This window comes from Diplotaxodon limnothrissa, linkage group LG1 (assembly GCF_057381915.1).
Source record: "Diplotaxodon limnothrissa isolate DT_005_m linkage group LG1, D_limnothrissa_male_GT1.1, whole genome shotgun sequence".
Lineage (NCBI taxonomy): Eukaryota > Metazoa > Chordata > Actinopteri > Cichliformes > Cichlidae > Diplotaxodon > Diplotaxodon limnothrissa.
Genome location: NC_140596.1, coordinates 9,444,483 through 9,470,100, shown reverse-complemented (window position 1 = coordinate 9,470,100; position 25,618 = coordinate 9,444,483). Strand labels below are relative to the sequence as shown.

Sequence of the window (25,618 nt, the reverse complement as noted above, 5' to 3'; positions counted from 1 at the left end):
AAATCCTCACTAGACTCTGCTCTTCAGTCTTTATAAGGTCATCTCAAACATGCTGCTATGGATGTAACAACCAAAGCCCCACCCACCTGCTGTTTAAACCTTCTGTTTGCAACAGGCGGCCAATTAGAAGAAAGTTGGCTTCATGAGTGGGTTGCCTTAAAAGGGAGAGAGTGAGCTGAGGGAATTCACAAACGGCCAATATGAGATAGCCAAGATTATTCTGAATAATTGAAGAAAAAAAGGTGGAGCTGGAAATAAGAATTACAGGTCCCTGTTTAACGTCCTCAACACAACTGTTATGTCATTCCAAATAAAAGATGATTGTTTCTAGTTATCTTTTCTTTTCAGCTACACAAATGTCCTTTTTTGTTATTTTATCACCCAATTCTAGATGCAATACGAGTCAAAAACTCCACCAAAAAACACCTGAAATAGAAACAACAAATACTCATTTGCACATAATGAATACATAAAAAAATGCAATTAAAATCACATACTAGCAGCTATAGTTGATCTTAAATATAAAAGTCACATTTTTCAAAACCACAAAAATAAAAGTTTGAACTCATTCGTGCTGGTTGGATTTGAAATGAAAAAGCTCAACATGGATTTGCCCTAAACTGCAATGCTGGTCATCCTCTTGAAATGTATTTCTGAACTAATGAGTGGAGACGAGGCTCGACTGATGCAACATTTACAAACACGTAATGAGTCTGAATGCTCAGGGCTATCAAACGAGAAGACCATGTCTCATTAAATTCACACACAGTGCGTGTCCGCAATAATCTTGAAAATGCATGTAAAACAGTAACCACAACAGAGCCATCAATCTTATTTGGAAAAGAAATGAGGCAGTAATGGGCATCTATGGGACTCTTGTAAATTCAGAGGGCAGAGGTCACTGTGACAGAGCGCTTCAAAGAGAAGATGCCCTTTCACCCCTCTCATCTACAGTAGCACAACCTCAGCTTAGACAAAATTTAAACCTCCATAATGACATAAAATCCACACTGACGCACTGTTGATCTGACTCTGTTATACAATAGGTGTTACAGCATTAGGTGTTTGCACTCCTGTTTCTCATTGAGGCAGTTTTATGAAAACTCAATCATGGAGTTACTTTCCAGTAGTGTCTCTGTGGGATTCAGCCCAAACTGCAGCCTCCAGGGCACAAACAAACATTTTTTTCTCGACTTGGGACCAGCTAAAACAATTTCCTGACATGATGTTAAATGTTCTGTGGAAACCAGAGCATAAAGCATTTCGCTTTCAATAGCAGCCCGTTCTTTCAGAGCTTCTTCGAGCGTTTTAGTGTAAGCGTACACGTGTGAATCCTGTGTGCTTTAAAGTTGTTCAATCCCCTTCACCAGAAAGTGATTTATTACTGGACTGTAACACAGAACACAGTGTGCCAGTCCCATTACAACATCCCATCTACATTGCTCACTGGTCTGAAGGCCTGTTTAGTTTGGCCATTGGAACTGTTTTGGAAACCTCATCAATGGTACACTTTATAAATATGGATTTGGAAGTGCCAAAGACGGATGAAATGTTTAATAATATTTATTGTGCTAACATTATATACAGTGTTACAACTTTAAATGTCTTTTATTTGTCTTATTTATTAACAAAACTGTCAGCTGTTAGATGTTATAAAAAACAATGCCAAATTAACATCATCTGTTTCATTGATTGCTTTATACTAATGTAACCCCAAACTAAAAATAAAATATTATCTGGTGCTAAAACTGTGTTGAAAAGATTTCAACCTTCCAAAACCCATTAGTCAGAAAATGTGTCTTTAGATAGTCTAGACATAGATGGCGGGTTTACATACCTCTTTGTCCATGTTTAACTCTTTATTAAAGATGTTTTATAATTTACTACTTATTTTGTGATTTTGGCTGTTAAATTACAAAATAAGAGAGTGCTCATAAAACGGGCGGGTCAATGGTAAAAGCAGGTTAACGTCACACTATTTTATTTAAATTGGCAATATGTGTAAGATAGCAAAGTCCAAATCCAAAGGTAGCAAGCTACAAAAAAACGATGACTGATACAAATTTCCAATATTTATTTGTTAACTAAAGGGAAAATGATGAGGTCACTGTTTATTAACGTCGTAGCAATGTACTTCAACTACCTTACAAATTGTATGTATTTGTATAGTGCTTTTCTGTACAGCTGTGTACTGTATTTATTCTTATTGTATTCTAATTTTTGCGTCATAACTTTTGCACTGTCCACTTCCTGCTGTGACAAAACAAATTTCCCACGTGTGGGACTAATAAAGGTTATCTTATCTTATCTTTACTAGTCCCTAAGGACCCCAAAAGCGCTTTACACAACCAGTCATCCACCCATTCACACACTGGTGATGGCAAGCTACATTGTAGCCACAGCCACCCTGGGCTGTACTGACAGAGGCGAAGCTGCCGGACAGTGGCGCCACCAGGGCCTCTGACCACCGTCCTTGTGCCCAAGGACACACGACAGAGACTGTCCAAGCCGGGGCTCGAACCGGCAACCTTCCGATTACAAGGCGAACTCCCAACTCTTGAGCCACGATCGCCCCCATTGTTGTAAACAAAGCTGCCTGGGTAGCCTTCGCAGGAGGCAACACACATGAAACCACTAGCTCCCTGTGAGTTCACTAGGCAGTTCCCACACAGGTGCAATCAGACATCTTTGTACAATGGAGCTGTCAGGCTGAAGACTGTTTAAAGTTTTTATAGCAGTGTGCATGAGACAGAATCAAAGCTAATATGGATATATTTGTCATAGCCCAACCTGATACGAAGCCAATTTAATTCTAAATAATTTGTTGTAGCACATTCTGAAGGAAATTAAATTAAAATGCCACAGTCCTATTAACACATTTTACAAATTATTTTCATCTTGCTTCGGGTAGACAACCTCACGGTACTAAAACGTTGGCCTTGTTGGCAGTTAAAATAATATTTTCTGAGATTAATGTCAGTGCGGGGTGAGACACATGGATTGTGTTTTGGCTAGATCCAAATGTGGCAAAGACCTGACAATGGGTAGGAAGGGGCACACAGTTTACTTTAGTAACACCCGGAGTGCTAAAGGCGGATTTGGAAAGGAATCGGTGTTACGAACAGACCAGGATGTCAGAGTGAAACGAGAGACAGCACTGATGGAACCAATGGAGACAAACGAAGGCTGACGACCAGAGAGTATCCGAGCTCCTGACGTGAAAGGAACGAAGAAAGCAGGTGAGGGATCTTCCTTTTGAAGCCATCCCCATGGTCACCAGACTACTACCTGAAAATTGTAAAAAATAAATGACTCAAAGGATCCCTTATTTGAATCCTGAAATAATCAGATAAGTCCCTGATGCAGTTCGTGATGTCTGGACAGACCTTTTATCCAGCCTAACCCAGATAAAAGGTCTTAAAATACCTAGTGGAGGCTCTGTACCAGCCTATCATATCCACCATGCAAAATCATCTGGAAGTCTGACTGGCAACAGTTTTATTTTTCAGCATGACACTAATCCCAAACATATATCAAGGCAGTAAAGGCATATCCAGGTATGCTTTTACTGCACTGGCAGTAAAAGCATACCTGGATAGGTCTGTGAAGGTTCTCAGTCATCCAGGTCATTGTAGTCAAAGGAGCTTGCAAAGAAAAGCGTCTGGACTTTAAATCAGGTTTAAATCTGGGACTCTCCGCCATTTGACCTTAGAACTGAAGAAGCTTCTCGGATGAGAGGTGAAACGTCTTCAAGCAACTTAAAAAAGTCAAGACGCTTTTCTTTGCAAGCTCCTTTGACCATACCTGGATAGAGAAACACACAGTGGAACACTATCACTCATGGATTGGCCTCCCCAGAGCCTGAGCCTCAACATTATTGATGAAGTGCACGATCATCTTGACAGAAAATGAAGCAAAAGGCAGCCACATCCAAAGAAGAGCTTTGAATGTCTTTCAAGAAGCCTGTAAACATATTCCAGAAGACAACTTAAAGAATTTAGAAGAAAGCTTGTCTAAGGGAGTTCAAAATAATAACAACTGTGGTCATATCAAATATTGACATTCTAGCTTGTTACAATCATCCAAACTCTGTTTTTGCTTCATATACTGTTTTTCCAGTAACTGAGTGGGTTTGGTCTTGCCTCCCTGGATAGAGCAAGGAGACAGCAAAAGTGAAAAAGTGAGCACATGTCAGCACAGAACCAACTTGCAGAGGTAAGTTAGAAAGTTGCCTCTAGTGTCATTCTTACACAGGCACTGCAGACATGGACCCCACTGGGCCACTTTTTCTTCAAGTCTGTGTTTGAAGGAAAAGGGTACATTAAAGTGCAAGTAATATGTACTTTTATGTGATTGTGGGGAAAGTCCCACAAGGCTTCTTGGTCTCTATGCTGTCTGCCTTCATGACCCACCACACAGGCTGACAATTTATGCGACTGACGACAGCTCTCCCTGATCGCGCGCCAGGGCTCAGTGGAGTCAGGCCTCGAGAGCAATGGCAGCACTACTGGCACTCCATCAAAACCCAGGAAAAATCTCATTAGAACTGCGGCCCTCCCTCCGTTGCAAGAAAACACCTTCAGAGCTGCACAGTTCTGAGCAGCGGTGCGGACTTGAAGCGGCGAGCAATGCACACAGACAGCCATTTAGCCAAACAGGCAAGACAGGCAGAAAGTGGAAATAGCAGCGATGCTTCTCCAAGTATGGCTGCTTCCCTGAGTCTTTCAAACACGGGAGGGCTGAGGGCACTGACACTTACATAAAAGCCACCAGGCACTGGAGGGGGTGAAGAAGAGTACTGCAGAAAGTGAGAAGTGATTACTCTCACTTGTAAAAGATTCGCAACCACAACATGTTCAATATTTGCATTTATATATGTTAATTCACAGGCCATATCACAGAATACAAACATATGACTTGCGCATCCTCATACCAGGTATGTGAAGACACACTGAAGTTGTCACCATATATTTATACATATTTCCATAAATCTAGTCCACTTGGCAACCGGAATGATTTTGACTGATTCCGAGTAACCTGGACTGAAGCCATTAGGAAAGTTCATGAATTACTAATGGAGAAAACAGCTGTATAGCATGGGGATTTTTCCGAAGCTCCAAAGCACACACACACAGCCCCAGTGCTGAAAACCAAGAGTAAAACAACCACAAAAAATCTTATTAGTTTTAGAACTGCAAATTAGCTTATAGGTGTAGTGTTACCTCAAGAGAGGACCCCCTCCCCTCCCCCCCTCACCATCCTAAAAAGTAAAGTGAGGCAATTTCAAAGGACTGAACTACACACCTCTTGGAATCTGGAGCAGTACCTATCCTATGTATGCTAAGCGTCACGGTGGTGCCGCTGAAGGAAAAAAATGGACCACCAATAATCATCAAAAAACAGTTTAGACCTGGATTCAAGCTTCTTTTTCAGCTCTTTATGCTGGAGTGCTCCTCACCTTCCAGCAACATTAAACAGCCTCATTCAAAACACTACATAGCAGTAAAACATGACGCTCTGAGATGGAGCCAAGATAGAGGGTGTTGACGTGAGGTAGTGAAGCAATGCACTGCCTCTGAGTGAGGCTTCAAAGGGGATCAGTTTTCACACATGAAATAAAGATCTCAGATAATCATATAGCATAGCAAAGCTGACGTGAGACGGTCCCATTTATGGAGGGTAGGAAGATGGGGCCAATTTTTAAACCACCTACAGCCTGAGAGCCATGGCAAATTAATGTCTCTGCATTTCTCTCCAGCCAAACATGATAAATCTGTTTTTTTGTTTTTACAAAGAGACTACCAGGCTTATCGTGATATGATGAAGTAGTTTACTGAAATCACTCCAGTAGAACAGATGCTTAGGCTGTCTAAAATTTCAGAGCACTGCAGCACTCTGAACAAATGCGTAAGACACATTTCATAAGTAGTCTGCAATGCCAAAAGGAAGTCATATCTGCTCTGTTTTACAATGCAATTTTATGCCTTTGATAAGAAACTCAATGCCTTTCCAAGGGGTCACAGTAAGAAAATCTTTTGATGGTGAGCCTTTCACATGCACCCTTTCACAAAATAACTGCTATCTGGTGGATGCTTTTAATCTGAAGCACCTTACGGTACATCTGGCGTATGCTAGACGTACTGTATAGTAAACATACTACACAGCTGACCAACACTGTTACCGGTTTAATGAGAAACAAAAACACAACAGAAGGCTTATAATCAGATTACACAATGTGAAAAAGTGTTTCCTCTCCTTCATCTCAACCACTTTGTCTGCGTTGATTTTTCACCCCCTCTACAGAAAGAGCAACACTTAAGTTGAGTGGATAACAAACCTAAAGAATAATTGAGCAATTGCAACTCCTTAAACTTTGTCGACTAAACAGGGCTAAATGTGTAATTTGACGTCTCAGAGGGAGCTTCAAAGACATACACACTCTCTGCAGACTCGGCGGCCCCATGCCTGACACCCCCTCAGTCACGGCACACCCACCTCTCTTCCTGCACCCCAGGAAGGAAATTATAGCCACAGAGTTTGGATCCATCACCAGGCAGGTTGGAGGAAGCAGCTCTATGATTAAAGTGTGCATGGTCAGCAATACACAAAGCTGGAAGGGTTTGAGGAGGCTGCACATGCCGGAGGGCTTACCGTGTTAACTCCAGTTCACAACACAGGTCATGGAGAGATTCTCCACACACAAACATACACACACACACACCAGGGTAAAAAAAATCCTTGCATATGGTGTGGCTCAGCAGACCTTGCCCTGTGTGTTGTATGTTAAATTAAACGACACGTGTCCGTGTGGTGAAAGTGCAAATTTTGCACACGTGTTGGCTTTCTCTTCAAATTCATTTGTTGTTATTGCTTTTTTGTTTTTGTTTTTTTACACCACCATCAAGGGCAGCGATTGGATGCCTTTCCTTTGTGGAGCGATAGTGCACAGCCACCAGTCATTTCTCCACGTCAGATTAACATTGCAAACACTGCTGGTCACATTACCTCACCCACATCAAAGGCTGCCTCCTGAAAGGCTCAGTGGAATATTAGCAGAGATTTACAGCCCTCATCTCTATGCTTCAGAAACATGCTGATCCAAAGTAATCTCCCTCCCCCTCTCGCTTTTTTTGTGTTCTATGTGTGAAGTTGGCCAACACTTTAATGACCCATTTACAAAACTTTTACACCTGCAAAGATAAGCTTTTACAACTCAGCCAGCCCCTCGGGCAGTAAACCCTGCGTGTTACTTGAGGTAACAACCTTGATTAGCTTTTGAAAAATATGTAACCACTGCGATTAACATGTATCACAGTGTTTATCAAAGCCACATCTTGCCAGACAGGAGGAGAGGGGGGAAGCATGGTGTCAAGATCAAGAGTCTAACGCCATGATCGCCCCTACAGCAATTTAGACAACTCATCACGTTTGTTTCGTTTCCTACAACGGGAGAAATATTGGGCTTCATCTAGGAAACTTTTCTTACTTTGTTCAAACCCTACTTGAGATATTGTAGAGTATTAAAAAATAACAGAGCCAGCTCTGCCAGGATTAGATATACTTTGCCAAAGCTGTAAACAAAACTATTAGCACGCATGCTTTACAGCAGTTACCACTCCAACATGTTAACCGTAGTCATTCTGCGTCTTCTTTTACTGAGATGTCTACAGTTGAACTTCTAGTTAACAGAGTTCATAGAGAACAGTCACAGACAGACATAAAGATTACATGTGAACAGAAAGCAAGGTTTTTATTTAAACTTTTTCTTTGGGAGTCAAGAGAGTTAAATGGGATATGAGCAAGAGGTTAATCCTTATAACATGTTCTCAACCAGCCAGTGAACTGCATTTTGGGAATGTCAATTCTCAAGTGAAAGCTACAGTTTGGAAGAGAATGGAGACGGCCTGTCGCTTGGCCTTGATTTACAGGTGGTTCCCGACTGCCAAAAGTAACAAATCACAACATTATGGCCCTCTGAATTCAGAGCCAAGCCCAGTTCCAAAGAATAGGGAAAAGAGAATAGGAGCAGATTAAAAGAGAAGAGAGGGTGTCTTACACAAAATGACACACCTCATCTCCAAAAGCGTATGTGGTTAGATATCTCATGAAATTTGTTCCATTTTGAACCTTTCTTGGCAAAAAGGGCAGAGCAGTTCTTCTGGGGTTATCGAGTGCATGCATGCACTATGGTTGGGTAATTTGCCAAATATATTGGCACAACTACTTCCAAGGTGTAAAGAAGAGGTCAAAACTTCAGCAGTATTTGTATAAAGAACAATTTCATTGCTAGGCTGAAGCAGCTTCTGAGTATATGGGCATTGGCATAGGTCATCATCTGGTGGAGGTTTTTCTTGTTTTGTTTTATTTTGTTTTATTTACTGATCTGACTTAAGAGCTGCACTAGAGCTAAGAGTTGTAAACTGACAGAGATTCTCATCATGTAAGACTGGCAAATCTAGTGATGTAAAGATCTGTATGATCCAGGTTAAGTACGGTGGAGGAAAGCACCAATGTGAAGGTGTTTCTGTGTCCATCACATTTGTAACTAACACGTTATTTCAGAGACCATTCTAGGTTAGCTAGTTTACTTTTAGTAGCTCTCCAGGAGAACCAGGCTGTGCATTTTAACAGAATATGGTATTTGCCAAATGTGTCAGTCATTACTGCAAAATAGGATGGATTATATATTTAAGACAAATGCTTGGAAACACTCTTGCTTCCGTGTCTGAGTGCAAGACTCAATGTGTTACATTGTGTCTAGAGGGTTTTAGTAATTAGTCAAAGCTCTCTTTGAGGAGAGACAGTCCTTCAGTCGTCTGGGTGGCTTCAGACGCCAGTCTCAAGTACTGCAAAGTGTGGGAGGAAAAGGGTTTTAGTCAAGAAGTCTACCTCGAGGGCAGCAAGACAGTGACAGGCACTTCAGCCTTTTACCAAAGACAAATGAGAAGATCCACCCCAGTAACTTCACATGCCAGTGGCTACAGTTTAAAGTTTTTGCTCCAAAATAGCATAAAATGCATGATGATGATGTTTCCACGATGTTTTAAAATCTTACATTTTCTGAACAAAATCATAATTTGTATGTAAGTTTGTAATGTTTTAAGAAAGGACTCTTTTTGAGCAATTTTTCATTATTGGATATACTACATGTCAGATTAAAAGCTGGCACACACCAAATATTTCATCTACTAAGCTAGTTTTGTAAGGTCTCTTTTAGGTCTGCCTTCTGGGCTCATTCCAGCCACCATACACAAGAAAACAACCTGTAGATTAAATGCCATAAAATCAGATCTTTGTAATCAAGTTCCCCCAAATGACAGTTGCTGGTGCATTTATTCAAAGCCAAATACTAAACCTTGTCACTGTAATAAACAGTGGGACTCCGCGTGGTAGGTGGCAGTTATGAAAACCTCTAACATGTGCATGCTGACCAGATGGGACTGACCTCAACACCAAGGTGGCCAAATTCTTCCTTTCTGCCTGTGCACACTCATGCCCATGCACTCACACACACATGAACGCGCAGCATGTTTGGAGCAGCCATCTTGCCAGCCACAAGCCACCACCTCAAAACATCGCTCACATCTGACCTTTTAACTGTGGACTTATAATCTCTGTAATTACAGAGAGTGTTTCAACTTAGCAAGTAAACATAGCAGCAGAAATAGACACTTCAACTACTATATACAAGCGCGCTGGTGCCAGAGGCACGTTTCTATTCATAGCTGACTGGAATTAGTGGCTTGTGTCACTGCTCACCATAATGAACTTGCAGTGGAGTAGTTACACAATTGCAAACTGCTTCCACATTTTACTAACATTGTTCATATTAAAGCATAGATAAAATTAAAAATAAAATTCCTAATGGTTTAATAGACCAGCTGCATTGTGTCAGAATCGTAATTGCCATAAATAGCATACAGGAAGCATTAACATCCTTTATGAACAATGACAATGAGAAGATCAGAGTAATATACACAAATGTAGGTTTCAATTTAGACAGAAGGGGATTTAATTTAATGTTGTTTGAATTGGGTTCCAAATATAAAGTTGTCTAAATGAAGAGGAAATATTTGATGGTAAAAAACAGGACACTTTAACACTCTAAATACACGCCTATGGTAATAAGACTTGCACATCATCTCTCATAAACCCACAGCCAAACCTATATTTACATTTCAGACCATGTTGTAAGTCTAAAGAGCTTGAAAATTAGACTGCAGTCCCTAAAGACGTACAAATCCTACATTTAAGAATTTTTTTACATGTGAGTGGGACATTTCTGTTGCTATGAAAAAGTTAAGCGAAGAAGTTGTGAGTTTGAAAGACAGGGTAAATGGCTCTTTGGGGAGCAGAGGGCTGATCTTCTCCATTCAGTGCCTACAGGGTGAGGTCCTCCTTGGATTGTGGCACCTGTGGAGAATAAACACACCGGGGGTGGACAGCTTTCCTTTCAGCAGGGTTGATCTTCTGTTTAACTTTCCTTCCACTAAAAACATCCCCTAACAGACAATCCAGACCTCCTCCATCCCTGGCGCCACAGGAAAAGTTGAGGAGCCCTGGAACCTCTGTCAGTAAGAGGCACAATGCTCTCCCACCTCTGTTTACCTAAACCCACTTCCTCCATTCCCTCCACCTCAGGTGGCCTTAGAGCCCTGGTCACCAAAGAGCACAAACACAAGGAGGATAAATACACCAGCAGGGTTCAAGGAAGCTGTGAACTCCATCAGTGGCATTTCCCTAGGTCCAGTTTGTAAGACAAAGATGCGGAAGAGAATCACACTGAGACTATTAGCTGTGATAAATAGATTCACATAACAGGATAAACACATGGATAGTGCGTGTATGTATATCAGTGAGTGCTTCTGCGTTTCATGGTCCACAACTGTGCATGTTCACTACACACTCATGAGAGCTTGATCGCAGTTTTATGCAGATGTTAATCTTGTCTTATATGAGAGTCAGTTTGAGTGCTCAGTCAAATTATTCAGCACTTACTGCATGGGCCACAGCGCAACCCGCAGGGGAACCCGATAAACAAACAACAGAGAATTATTCAGGGTTTAAACACTTAAACACCCACTTCAGCTGAGCCTTTTAAGTGGGTGATTAAATTGAGCACTGAGCTCCCACAGAAACCCCAGGACCACCGCAGGGTCCCCAGTCACCTAGAGTTTTCTCCCAGACCCATGCACACAACGCCGCCTATCCCGGAAGTATGAAAGTCTAGTTTTGCATTCGCTTTACGCAAGAAAAACATGGAAAAATAACTACAACATATCAGACCACAGCTTTCTCTTCCTCTCAATTTTCAAAATTTTGCAATTGGCTCCGAGAAACTTCTACATGTTTTACATTTTATTACTCTTATTTATAACTTCATGTTTCTTGTCAAAAATGTAAAAAGCAAAACATTTATAAGTTTAGCATGTCCCATGCAGAAACACATCAAAAAAGATAATGACGTCAGTTAAAGAAACTCTGTAATTAGAGTCGCACCATCCATACTGTTTACTACTTATCAGCCATTTCAATCCACAGGGAGACTAAAGAGGAGAACATCCTCTATCCATTCTTTCGAGTCGTGAAATAAATGCCACCCTCAAGTGCGGAACAAAACTCTCCAGCCAGAAAGACACTTTGATCAACAGCTATCCGTTGCTCCGTACTGAGCATATATTTGGGAAAACAAAGCACAATCTCAGCTGCTAATCCCCTGAGATTCAGAGCACATTCCCGTGGAAGCCTTTGATCTGTGAAGTGCATCCGGACAGCTGACTCCAGACACACTGCACACTTACATGCACACGCTTGAACAGATATGCACATACATGAGCATTTCACTCTGGCTAATGACATGTTAATAATTTTATGTCTACTGAGACCTACAGTGACAGTTCCTTCACAAAGAATATGTTAAAGACTTCTACGTCTTAATAAATTCCGTTGTAGGTATAATATGGTGAAATATATGGAAATTGATTCATTAGATTTAATAAAAAAGAAACACAAGTAACCCTGATCAAGTGTCTAAATGCTACTAGAGCTCAATCTTACACAAAACCTCAACATTCTTTGACATAAAGAAGACACCATTCACAACAGCTGAGAGTTATCCACTCTGCTTTGTCACACAGGAGAAACTCTTCCAGCTTTCAGGAATCTTTTTGACATATGATGCCTGATGTGACATTAAAGCCACGTCCACTTCCTTGAACCTCCCAGTCCCCCAGCTACGCTGATGTCAGCCCAAGACTTCTACAGCATCTTCTCATGGGAAAATAAGAAGAAAATCGCCAAGCCCCTCCATGGCCAGGTGGTACCCCTCCTCCCAAAGGCCAGTGCTTTTCTTCTCTTTAGAGTGTGGCTCCAAACTTTTCTCCCAGCCTCTTCAAAGAGCAACAACAGGCCCTTGGTCCCTTGGGAGCACAGAGGGGGTAGAGCCCAATGGGAGAGGGGCATACGTCACACAGCACGCACAAGAGGGCAGCGGTGGGAAAAGAAAACGCACAGGGAGAAAACAGAAAGAAGGAGAGAAAGAGGAAGAGGAGTCTGCATTTGAAAGGTGCTTTCAGCTTCTAGACAAGGGCCCTTGCTTTGTGAAAACGACAAGGAAAGAAAAAGCACAACAGCAGAAGCGAAAAACGAAAAATGAAGGGGGCGCAAAACCTGCCATGTCTTTTATCAGACTTGGAGGCTGAGGGAATGCGTTTAAAAGCTTTAGGCCTATTTCCAAAAAAACCTTTCTACTTTCAAAAAAACAAAACAAAAACAAATCAAAGACCTAGCAACCAACTGTGAGACAGGAGGAGTTGGGGCCAGAAGTTCCACTGTGATTCACTTCTGAGTTGCATTTGTCGACTGATGTACCTTTGCTTTTTTTCTGCGCTCCTCACAAACTGATGAAAGTTCAGCTGAAGAAAAAAACTAATCCAGGCTTTGGAGAGTGGTAGCTTGGCAAGACTGGACATGGAGGGGGTTTTTTCTATACAGAGGGTAGGGCTTTAGGGTGGAGTGGCCATCAGTGTCACTAAAAACACCCCCCAGCGTGGCCCACTTCAAATGCAGCCTCGTTTCATCAGCCGCAACTGACACAAGGCCACAGGGTGAGCGCAACAAACAGATGGAGGATAGGAAGGGAGAAAGGAGGAGAAGGGAGAAGCAAAAGAGGGGGAAGGGGATTTCAGAATTGAAAGGGAAAACTTATGAAGAAGGCAAGTGACAAGTGGCACTCAGTTCCAAATGAGGTAAGCTCAGAAAGTAGTCACCAGAAACTTGAACTTCCAAGTCCAAAAGTCGTGAAAATCTTCAATCCCTATCAATGTCTCTGTCAGCAAAGAATTTTACAGGCTGCACATAACATATCAGATTTATTGGTACGTGCAGACACCATGCTGTGCACTCGGGCTAAAGTGTGCCAAGGCTCACATGACCTGGATCTCGTGTGTTGAGGACCAACGGGTCCACCTGCCCACACCACTCACTCACTGTCTGCCAAGCTCCCGCAACCTTACATCTGACAACACAAATCATGAATGGGTGTAGAGCCTGCGTGGAATCATCATTAAGTCTTCAAGTGCTTTCAAGTACAAGCCTTAGTGTGTCCGTGTGTGCTCGAACACAATTTCAATCTAAAACCATTAAATGAAGAAAAACTGCCAATGTGAGGCACTCTACTGAACAATGACCACTTTAAAATCTGCAGTGTTCTGATGGGGAATATGGTTTGAAAAAAAAAAATGGTTCAAAAGAATTCCAAGCGTGGACTCCCCACTGTTGACACCCGACCCACATTCTGCCGGACCCTGTTTCAGCATGGAGAGGGGGCTTAAAGAATAATGGGTATAAATAACTATCTCACCAGGTATTCTACGCAATATGGACAACTTTTAAAGCAAAGAGAGTAGACTTGTATTTTCGCACAAAAGATTAGCTCCCATTTTTGTTTTATTGTATTTTAAGCTTAAAGCACCGCAGGGCCAGCCTCTTAAACTTCTTCTCACACATCATTAAGTCTTTCAATTTAGTTAAAATGATATGGTAAGCATTCTCTTTAATAGAGGCAAACCTACTTCATTTTAACAACGACTCATGATCACTAAGATAATGCATTATTTATGGAGTCAATGAAACAGGTTTGGAATGACCTCCACTCATGGAATTATTCCGTAAATCCACTGGAAAGGTTGAGACTTGGTATGGTTTGTGTAACTCTTCTTAACAATACTGGGAAGAAAAGCAACACACGGTGCTTATGCCACACAACCCAAACATAAAACGTATGACTATGCAGTTATATAAGACTGTAGGGAAATTACGGAAAGCTATTTCACATCACGACACAGCTTGTAAACCACGTTGCTTCTGATTAATGATTAGGTTAATGTGAATGTTTATTCAAAGGCGACATTCGACCGCTCCCTTATTCACAAGGGGTTTCCGCATGCGGGTAGCTTGGCATATTTTTACGCCAAATGCCCTTCCTGACGCAACTCCCGCGGGATTTGTGTTTCTTCCCGGGATCAAACTGAGTATCTTTTGCTTATTAGGCAAATGTGTAACTCAGTACACTACAGAGCATGAGGGATTGCAAAGTCTTGTCTTTATAAAAATGTAAACTATGCTTCATGCCCTGGCACAGAATGGGGAAAAAAACATAAATGCTTTAAACTTTAATAATCATTACAAATTTAGAATCCACTTTATAATCACAAAACAAAAGAGAAAAGTGCTCAAATAAATATTGATGTGGAAACAACTTTTCTTCTTTTATTCATTTTCCTTCTGAGTTATAAAATAAGCTATTAGACACCGAGACTTGAATTATTTATACAAGCTGAACTCTAAATTGTTCAAAAACATCCAACCCTTTTGGCGGGGGCCTCATCCATCCTGAGCCAAAACTTCACACATGACTGTTGCTGGGAAAAGCAGCATGTGAATATGTCGAGGAAAAAAGTAACGAATGTTTGTTTTTGCAGTAACAATTTATGGTAATTGCATGATAATAATGTGGTTTTAAATGCTTAAATTGCCCGAAGCATATGAACCCCGCTGAACATATAAACAGCTAAATAAATGGAATGGATTTTTGCAGCAGCAGCAGCTACATGCTCTGAAAAAGAAACATGGGATTCAGATTGTTTTTCCTCCATAAAACCCCTCTTCAAAATACATCCCAGTGCCTGCTGTGAGTGTGATCCTGTTACCATATGATAAAGTTTGCTGCAGCTCTGGGCACATGTCAGGATGAACAATTTTTCATGTAGATGCCAAGCTCCCTACACTTTATTCTACAGCTCCGCTTACCAAATCTACCAAAGAACTCTTGCACCAGCAGACAAAACAACAGCGGATTTTATCTTTGGCTTTGGTGGGAATCAGCAGACCTTTTTGTTGCCTTACACTTTCTCGGGTTGTATGCCAATGACTTCTCATACTAGTGGTTCATTAAGGAATTATAATCTGCATGTGTATTTCTGTCTCACTTGTGTTATTTACAGTTCAAAAGCATGGGCATAACATGGTTTCAGCTTGCTGCATGAAAATGATGCCACGGAGCTGCATGTCGCTGATGATAGGATTCTAGTCTTTAAGAACACTGAACACTAAAGGATCTGTCGAGTATTTTAAAAAGGAAAATCATGCCATGCAATAACACAACAGAATATTACAGTAGGTGTGATATATCCTGGATTGTGGGATGCATTTAATAAATTGATGTATTTCTTCCCAAACTGTCTGGATTGTGAGTGGAGGGACTGATTTTCCTTTTCTTTTCTTTTTTTCTTTTGGGGGGGGTTGTTGTTGTTGTTTTTTAAATTCTTGATGGGCTCCAATTCCTCAAACATGCTGCCTTTGAGGAAGGCATGGCAAACCAAAGAGGCTTAACGCTCCTCTGAAGCAATTCCAAAGGATTTCCCCGCTTGACAACAACAGCACCGTGTTTACGGCAATGCCAAAATACAAAACAAGCATGACCTCCAACATTTCTCTCTCCAGCCCTTACGATCCACACTTGTCACCGGACTGTCACACTGAGCTGCTTTCAAGGCTTGATCTATTGTTACCTGAAAAATAATCCCTCAATCAAGTGCATACGGCTGCGCATTTGTGAGCTCAACGGTCTTATTTTGCTCACAGGGAAAACAAAAGTAAGATTGCGATTGGTTTACTTTAATTACCTTTTATCCCGTCATGAGCGACATTTAACTCACCGTGAACAGCCACTGTTAAAAGTTTATCCACCAAAGAGTCAAAAAAGACTGACAACACTTGAGGTTAAATGTAGCTTCGCGTGCTATCGTAGAAGTGGCATTAAAAAAATATGAAATAAAATGTTTTTTTAAAAACTGCTTAAGGTGTGAAACATGTACGAGGAGACACGCAATACTTGAGTTACAAGACAAACTTTACAAATAAAAGAAGTCGTGGAGCAAAACTTCATTGTGAATATCCGAGTGTACGTATACAGTCACACTCACCCGTGCAGTTAACCCGCAGTTATTCTTGTGGTGACAGTCCTGTTGCTCGAGGCGCGAGCTCGTGCAGTAGTATTTCTGCTTCACGAGCCAGTCATCGATTCCCTTCCTCGCCAAACAGGCATTCACTACAAAACTGTCGCCTGAAACACAAAAGCAGCAGTATTAGCAGTGAGTACAAACCGTTTTCTTCCTCTCTCTCTCTAGTGTGTTCACACTACAAGCGCGTTAACCTTCAAAGACTCTCGGGGTCTTCGTGCTGCAATAAACTGAGGCTGATACGGACTCTGGAAACTGCTCCGCTGTTCACAAACTGACCGAAATGCTCAGAAAATGTTTGAGTGCATCATGTAGGGGAATAAGTGCGCTTACCTTCTGGACTCTCCCGCGGTTTACAAATAGCAGCTTTTGAGAAGGAGATAGAAAAAGAAAAAGAAAGACAAGAGACAATCAATGTGTAACTCGAAAGTATCGCAACACCCAGCAACTACAGCTGTGATTTTTCTCTCGGGAATAAGACGTCTTACCATGTTTCGAGTGCAGTTTACCCATTTCTATGCATCGAGTTGGAGTTGAAAACCATCAGATGAATATAATCCAAAGAAGGAATAACAAAAAAATAGAGACGCGCTATCCAGACAGAGGAGCGTCCGTGGAGACCGAGAGCAGACTGCGCTCAGAACAGGACCATAAAACCAAGGAGCCAAACGAGCCTTTGATCCAGAGCGCCGCCACTGACGACACGCGCGATAGACAATAGGCTGTGCGACTTCCTTACACCGATTTCAGATTAAAGCACAAGCGACTGGCGATAGCTCAAGTAAAAATGGACCGAGAGAAGGGCATGTCATTCTGACTTTGAAAATAGCAAATATTTACAATGCGGCACACTCTTAGAGTCTTAAAGACGTAGAGCCAGAAACCAAACCTAATCTGGTTACAGGTGCACCACGGGTTAAAACACACACACACACACACACACACACACACACACACACACACACACACACACACATACAACAGAACCCCTCAGTGACCCATGTTCGTGCTTTACAATGCTTTTATTATGAAAATTACATCTCAGGTTTTCCGGAGCGTCGTGACATTTTCTGTCTGCCTTTACGCTCCCGTTCGGCTCTGGCTTTCAAGTGCGCGCGAGGTGACGCCAAAACATTCATTTCTCTGTTTCATTTTTGCCAGTTGGGGTCTGGTGGCATCCTAAATGATCCCAAACCAGCGACCTCAGCTGTTATTTCAAATCCAAGCGTGTATGAAACGTCTGTTTGTTGTGGGTTTTTTGTTTGCTTGCTTGCTTGCTTTTATATTAAAATGAAATACAAATAAGCAAAACATAAAATAGATTCACTGGCAAGCTGTGAAACATTTCCCTCGGCTTGGGGTTTGGGTTGCTTACTCGGGCAGAATAATTTCTCTGCGTCTCACATCGCAAAGTATGTAAAATCTTTTCTTTTTTTTTTCATTATTTTGATTGAATTACCTTTGACGAAGCGTGCAATCATTAAATACACATTCTCTTTGTATTCTCTTTTGACCTCTGACTACTTTTTCACTTTTTATCAACATTATCCTCTCAGATGGGCTTCCCAGGGGTAAAAGTCATTTCATACGGGGCTCCGTGGTCAGTGCCCGCCTGTCTTTTTGGGGTCTCTAATATGAAAATAAGGGTCTTAGTGGACTGAGGCAGCAGATGAAAGCGGGCTAAGATTCTTTTGATGTCTTCAGATATAAGACAGAAGCCACTGTGCCATTTCATGCCAGGCTGCCAGTAGCTCAGTGTGAACGTAATATAACGCACAGTGGGCATCATCTTTTGAGAAAACACTGCAAAGTCGATACTCTAATCATCACCAGTGAAAGACTGAGCTTGAACAGGAATTGAATATTAGATTTATTTATTTATTTTTTGGCACCAATTTTAGCAGCATTACAGTTAGTGCTCAATCACAGTGTTCTTTTGGTCTGAAACACATCAAATCCAACCTGATCCATTATGTGAAGTGGAATTTTTTTAGAGTGTTTGGTTCAAGAAATAGATAAAAGAAATCTTTTCCTATCACTTGTACAACATTTTCTTCCTCAGATTCTTGTATGATTTAATCTCAAAGAACTCACACTGTACAAAAAACTAATTAAAGTATTAAGTTCTCAATTCAGTCAAACCATTATGTCCTTTTTGATTTGAATTAATCCGATCAGTCATGTGTCCTTTATTTGGTGTAGCTAGGTTTTATGAACAAATGTTTCACCTGACACTTCACATCACATTTAAACACATATTATAAATAACAGGAGGATTTGAATCATAAGTTTTCTGAGGACTGTCACCTGAACGCAGGTCGTGAGAATTGCATAAAAGGTAATGTTTCATGTGCGTTTTCAATCAAACAGCAAAATGCTGGCATGGTTTTCCTAGAGCTGGATGTCTAAATTTAGTCTTCTTTTGTCGTTTCTGTGTCATGGAAATTTTTTCCTCTCCCTTTAAATCTTAAAACAGAAGTCTTTGTTCAATTTTAGGACAATTTTAATATTTGATGTCCTTGGATGCAAATCCATGTTGTTACAGTGCTGCTAATCACTCCTATACTATCACTGGGTCCTGCTGTCAAGAAGTCAACACTGTGTTTTTATGTTTACATATTGCCTTTACCCGTGTGCCTCCAGCATACAGGCTGCCAGTAGAGCTGGGCGATATATCGAGTTTTTAAAACATATCGATATATTTTTATACGAGATATAAGATGTGACAATATCCTTTATATCGATATAGTCTATGTTACGTTATAATTATAGTTGTGGAGCCGCAAGTTTGCCTCTCTTTCGTCCACTTTTGTCTCTACACAACGTTACTCCGCCTCGCCTTCACTGAAGACAACTCCCCCTCCTACCCCATCGCTTCACGTGCAGGCAGCGACAAGACGGACACGGCAAATCTCCGTTAACGAGTTACTGCGCATCTCCCCATGCGTGGGGCTGGACGGCGTCAACGTGCTAACGAGCTAAACATGCTAACGAGCTAACCGCGCTAACGAGCTAACAGCGCTAACCCTAAAATCCTTTCATTCTCTCAAAAGTTGATAGCGCGCCTTATGTATGAATTCTGGTTGTGCTTGATGGCCGCGAACCGATTTTATGTAGTACACGGCGCTCAGCAATCTGTCAAAATGTTTGAGTACGACTTTGGTAAGCTAAGGAGCTGCACCGCTTGATAGATTGTCGGCGCATTACGGCTACCGAAGAGCTTCGCGGAGTGATATGTACTGTGCATCAACGTAATATTACCGTATTGTGTGTGTATAAGGACCATAAATGGCACCTGTAAGAGACGTGGTTATGAAGCGGATTTCAAACTCCAGGCTATCAGTCACACAGTAAAACTTGGGAACAGAGCAGCTGTGAAATCTGTCTGTCTTTGTTATTACGCTCAGCGTCTTTTAGTTTACATTTTGACTGCACAATTGTGAGCTCTTTGTTTAGCACAAAAACAACCTTGTTTTCTTTTATTTATGGAACATTATTATTTAATGAATGCTCATAATTTAATTTTGAGTAATTTTTCATGTACATCTGTGCTGTATGTTAATAAAAGTGCCTGTGTGACATCTGGGACACAGCTTTGACTTAGAACTCTCTTTTTGTTCTTACTTTATGGCTTAAAAATATATATCGAGATATATATCGTATATCGCCATCCAGCTAAAAAATATCGAGATATGAATTTTGGGTCATATCGCCCAGCCCTAGCTGCCAGTATGTGAAGCACACATGCTGGCAGCCTACAGACTGTTGTTTATTTGTTTAAATTAGAAGCCAAGCTGATTTTCATTTTTGTGCATATTTTATGTGATCTTTATCCCACTGTATTCACCTGAGGACTATTCCCATTTAAAAAGCACAGTTGTTGATAGCGTTACATTTTTGAGAAAGGGCCTCAAAAAACTTGCTTGTAAAATGCAAAATGTAATGAAGCTTTCAAATGCTCAGCATTGCCGATTTACAGTTTTAGAAAGCCACCTGCGATTCCATCTGTCACAAATTTCACAAAAGTTTTGATACTTTTGTGGCAATCTCCACTCCCACTGAAACATACAGACGTGATCAGACTAGATGTTTTGTATGGTTTAAATATACCGGAGACGAATATCAGCCACATATTCTACATTCACAGGTTTAACTTTCACTGAAGTCTAACCAGCATGGGAGTTTAAGAAGTTATAACTTGTGTAGTTAAGCAGGTAATAACCACCTCTGCCTGGAGGAGAGTTGTTAATATCAAAACTCTAATCCTGCCTCAGACCCGATTTTTAAGGAAGGACACATCTTTCAGGATGTGGCTGTACAGTAGACACATGTCCTTAGGCTGGTCCACATGCACAATGTTTTCCGCATCATGACTCCATCGTCACGTGTTGTACTAAGAGGAATCAGACTCCCCTTTGAACTAGTCTGCCACAGACACAGATGAACGTGTTATTATAGCAACTCGTCTGAATTCGGTGGAAAAGAAGGCCTGTCCCTCTGACACACTTCCTGTCCTTTGAAGAGGCCAACAGAGAGATGGCTTTGCAGGCCCTATTTCCTAGCTTTCCCTTTGATGCCTGTGAGAGAGGAGGAGGTGGAGGGGGGGTTTAGAGCCATCTCCTGAACGTGAACCCCCAAACCTCCAATCAATCCCCATTATCAGGGGTACAGTTTATTTTTTGCCTGACACACAATCAAATCAGAGAATAAATGGAGTAAATATTTCGCTTCTATTGAGGCATTTGTCAAATGGAGTTGAAATCAGTCCCTTGATTATTGCTCTGTTTTTCCATTATAGCAAAAAAATGCTTCATAAGAACAAAGCTAAATTCTCTAGACACCTGTCTGATTGATGTAAGTATTTATTTGCCTAGGGGAGCACCTACCTTGGTGGTCAGCTCTGGCTCATTCCATCATAAAACTGGGCATTCTCCAAGGAAACAAGCATAATGGGGGGTATTGAGGCAGCTAAATTCAGGGGTTTGTCTGTGTTTATGTCCTTGTAACAATGTTAGGGGCCTGATGCCTGGAGAGAGCGCTGGAGGGAATGCTGCCTGGTGGTGAAGAGGGGGATGTGAAGCATATAGAGGGAGAGAAGAGCAGCTGCTGGCCGCTTAAAGCTCAAACATGTGACTGTTGCCTTTATCTTGAGGAACAAAAGGGCGTGGATGTTGTAAAGGGCAGAAGACAATCGAGACTGAAGTACAGTGTTGATTCCTGCAGTGGTGGTGACTCAGCCCATTGTAGTGGCTCAGCATGCGATGTGTCAGGCAAAGGGTCTGCAGGGGGGGAACGACAGCCTGGCATGTGTTCGCCTTTCTGCATGGTGGAAGTAATGGAAATAACCTGGATTCTGAATATTTCTAGACTCTTTGGTGTCAGTTGGTCTTTGAGGCAAGTAGAGTAAAAGTGTGTTAAATCACATGAAGCTACACACTGCAACACTGTGCAACAAGTTTCTTTAAGAGCTTGGAAATAAGCACTGAAAAGAAAAATAAAAGATAACAAATTCCCTGCATTTGAAATTATGAAGACCCCCCCAAAAAACACATTTACTATTAAAACCACGGGTTGTGTACATGTTAATGGGAACATTTGTAGTTTATATATAGATTATCCAAAATATTGGAAGACTTAAAGCAACACTCCTAGTCTTGGTTTGGTCCTAACTAGTTTTGTTACAGCAGCATAAAATGTACAAAATGCAAAAAATAAGTATTGGGTAGTCCATCCATCCATCCATTCGCTTCCGCTTATCCTTTTCAGGGTCACGGGGGGCGCTGGAGCCTATCCCAGCTGTCATAGGGCGAGAGGCGGGGTACACCCTGGACAGGTTGCCAGTCTGTCGCAGGGCCAACACACAGGGACAGACAACCATTTGCACTCACATTCATACCTAGTGACAATTTGGATTAATCAATTAACCTATCCCCACAAGCTGCATGTCTTTGGACGGTGGGAGGAAGCCGGAGTACCCGGAGGGAACCCACGCAAACACGGGGAGAACATGCAAACTCCACACAGAAAGACCCCGGCCTGATGGTGGAATTGAACTCAGGACCTTCTTGCTGTGCGGCAACAGTGCTAACCACCGTGCCACCGTGCTGCCTAGTATTGGGTAGTGAAACAATAAATTTGAAAAAGTGCATGTTGCAGACAGCACATTCTAATACTAAGACTGCTGATCCTGTACTTAACATTATTGGTTTGTAGTGTAAAGTAGGGGAATCCTTATCATCCCGCTTAAAAATTCCTTTTTATCTTAACAGCAGCACATAAAACACCTCTAACGGGGCCTGAAGCTCGCTGACATTTCTTTTTAGTAAAATGTGTCTACATAAAGCGAGCAATGAAGAGAGCAAGTGGCGTGCAAAGCAACACACAGAAACAGACCTTTTTTTTAGGAGCACCGCTGAATGACTACTAATTCTTCTGATGTCAAAAAGTCTCCAAATTTAGGCCAATATAATCAATACTTTCTGCTTCTGTACTTCTCTTTACTATCTGTACTAGACACTGGCTGCTTTTTTGAAGCGGTGGGGGTGTAGCCCCATCCAGAACGAGGACACAATTAGTGTATTCAGCCGAAAACAGTGGGGTTCCCCCTTTGATGTGGGGATCAAATGAAGGAGCTGTGTGTTTTTGTCCAAAATGACAGGCTTGCCAGGTTTACTAATGGGTAGCTAATAGAAAGAGAGGTTTATGATGCTCATTAATTACACAGTCTGTCATGTGTTGGAAAGCTAGAATAGAGGAGACGGGGAAAAGAGAAAGAGAGTCGGGTGCAACAGAGGAAGCAAAAGGAAGAGAGTGGGGGTAGTAGTCGTGGAAAGCAGGCTGGGTGTACCCTGAAAGGGGGAAAATATAAATGAATGGAGTGAAAGAGCAAGGGTACGGAGAAGATCTCCTAAAAGATCCATACAAAACCTGTCTTGATGGAAAGCAAGGAGAAGATGAAGAAGAAGAAAAAGAAAGGAACAGGAGGAGATAAAATAATCCGTTCCTAAAGATAAGAGCAGCCACCAAGACAGGAGCTTCAAAGAGCAGGAGACACTCTCATGGGAGCGTGCCATAAACCTTTTCCTCATCTTCAGAGGAAAATTCAGTCCCTGATCCAAACACGCCCAAGCTCTCAGCACCCACCACTCTGCAGGTGTCCAAGGCCCGGCGACTCCTGGGGTGGCGCGCACACTTCCAAGCAACTCTGCCTTTGAACTCCTTGGACTCATGTCGAGTGGTGATGGTGATCTGCACATAAGGTGCAAATGTGAATAGTTAATGAAGAGAGAAGAAAAAAAATCAGAGCCTGTCACTTCCACCACAGGAGAGGCTAGTGATCTCTGCTATCAGCTTCAACCAGCACAACTCCTATGAACCCTCTGGAGACACAGTTTGTCATCTCAAGCTGATCCACTAACAAAAGCCTTGCCAACAGTAACCTATCCGTAGAGACATAAGCCCCTTTTCCATTAATACCTCCTCAGATCAACTCGCCACGGATCGCCACGGATCGCCACTACTCGACTAAGAACAACTGGTTTTACATTACAATCCTGTACCACTTAACCTGTGTGGTTGTCGTCATAGCAATGCGTTTGAGCGTCCGACGATGTAATTAATATGTGACACAAGCGCTAAAAAAGATGGACGTCGAGGCAAGAATATACCTGCTGCCCGTCTGTGGCTTTTCAGCAGACCCTCGTTGCCAGATTTTAATTTTCGTGAACGAGACGCTGTCATGACTCATCGAATGACGAGCAGGATACGCATTGATCCAAGAAGGTAGTAATGGAAAAGGGGCTAAAGTGGAGGTGTGACTTGTGGGACGTTGCTAGCAGTTGTCACGGTAAGTTTAGGTTAAATGAGGCTGTCCTTATGACTGAGCCCAGCCATTGAACTGTGAGAAACCAAGCAGCTCTTGTCCACGTAGGGCTGGGCACCAGTGGGGCCACTCAGTCAGACAAGGTTTATTTAGCTAAGCTCGAAGTCTCCCACACATAGAGGCTTGTGGTGCTATGGAATTCATTATCCTGGGCTGTTAACAGGCCATTGGTGTTTTGAAAAGTTTCAGCAGCCTTTGAAATTGCTCTCTCTGCTTGGGTTCAATCATGGAAGCCACGATCAAATTGCACTGACTGTTATATCATCTTCAAAGCATTCAACTCAAGAACTGAGGTCCACACAGGTAAACAGTTGTAGGATAATACCCAAATATTTAGCAGCACTTTCTCCCATGGTTTGGCACAGTGAAGCTCTTTCTGCAGAAAGACTTCCTGTCCACAGGCTTGTAACCTTTCACACTGAGATCCCCTATCCAACCACTGCAACTCAGTGTTCTAAATTCTGCAAATACGAACTGAGTCACTGTAATACAAGTGTTGAAAACACACAGTCTGACAAACAAAATACTGACTCCTGCTGAGAGAAGCAGTAACGGCACCAGAAGTCATTAAATTTGCACATTAGTACCGTGTTGTGAAACACAGGAGCAAACACAGGTCCTTTTAATAAATTAAGGTAATCCACACAGCTGTAGGAACCATCAAAGTCAATCAATTCGACCATTTTGTCGTTCACCTGTGTATTCCATTGTAAACAATTTAAAAAGTATTAGAATTGCTGCATGGAGTTAGATTTAGTGCATGCCTATATTTTCCTAACTATATGCAGTCACACGTCATATCAGTCTCCAACCACTGAGTTGTAATTTGGATTGTTGTGCTGTGCAAACTAAACTCAAACAGTTAAACACTGTTTATCGTTGTGCAGTACATGATTGCTCTGTATTAAAAGTTTAGATGGCCTTACAGTCCAGGGTCATCTTGTCATGGTTGTCACATAGTTTTCTGCCAAACACTTACCTTGACTAATAGCCACTTTTGCACTAGAAAGCATATGTTGCACATGTACAAATACACACAAGTTAATAACTCAGGTGCTCTATTGTAGTGTATTGTATTGCAGTATTATTGTACGTATAATTGTATTTATGTCTGTTATACATGTACCTTTGGGACTGATACAAATGTTGTTGTAATCAAACTGATATTTCTCATGCTATTCATTTATGAAGCTCTATTGTTTAAACTTCTGAACTA

The 25,618-nt window shown here is 41.7% G+C and overlaps 1 protein-coding gene across 1 annotated transcript in view; it reads right to left on the bottom strand.

The window, feature by feature from the left end:
- Positions 1-17,144, bottom strand: part of nkd1 (NKD inhibitor of WNT signaling pathway 1) — a 30,221-nt gene extending 13,077 nt beyond the window's left edge. The window contains exons 1-3 of the mRNA XM_085352355.1: positions 17,009-17,144; positions 16,854-16,886; positions 16,485-16,624 (exon numbers count right to left, since the gene is read on the bottom strand). Coding sequence (XP_085208481.1) covers positions 16,485-16,624; positions 16,854-16,886; positions 17,009-17,033 — 198 coding nt within the window. The 5' untranslated portion in view covers positions 17,034-17,144. The remainder of the gene's footprint in view (positions 1-16,484; positions 16,625-16,853; positions 16,887-17,008) is intronic.
- Positions 17,145-25,618: the final 8,474 nt, after the last annotated feature.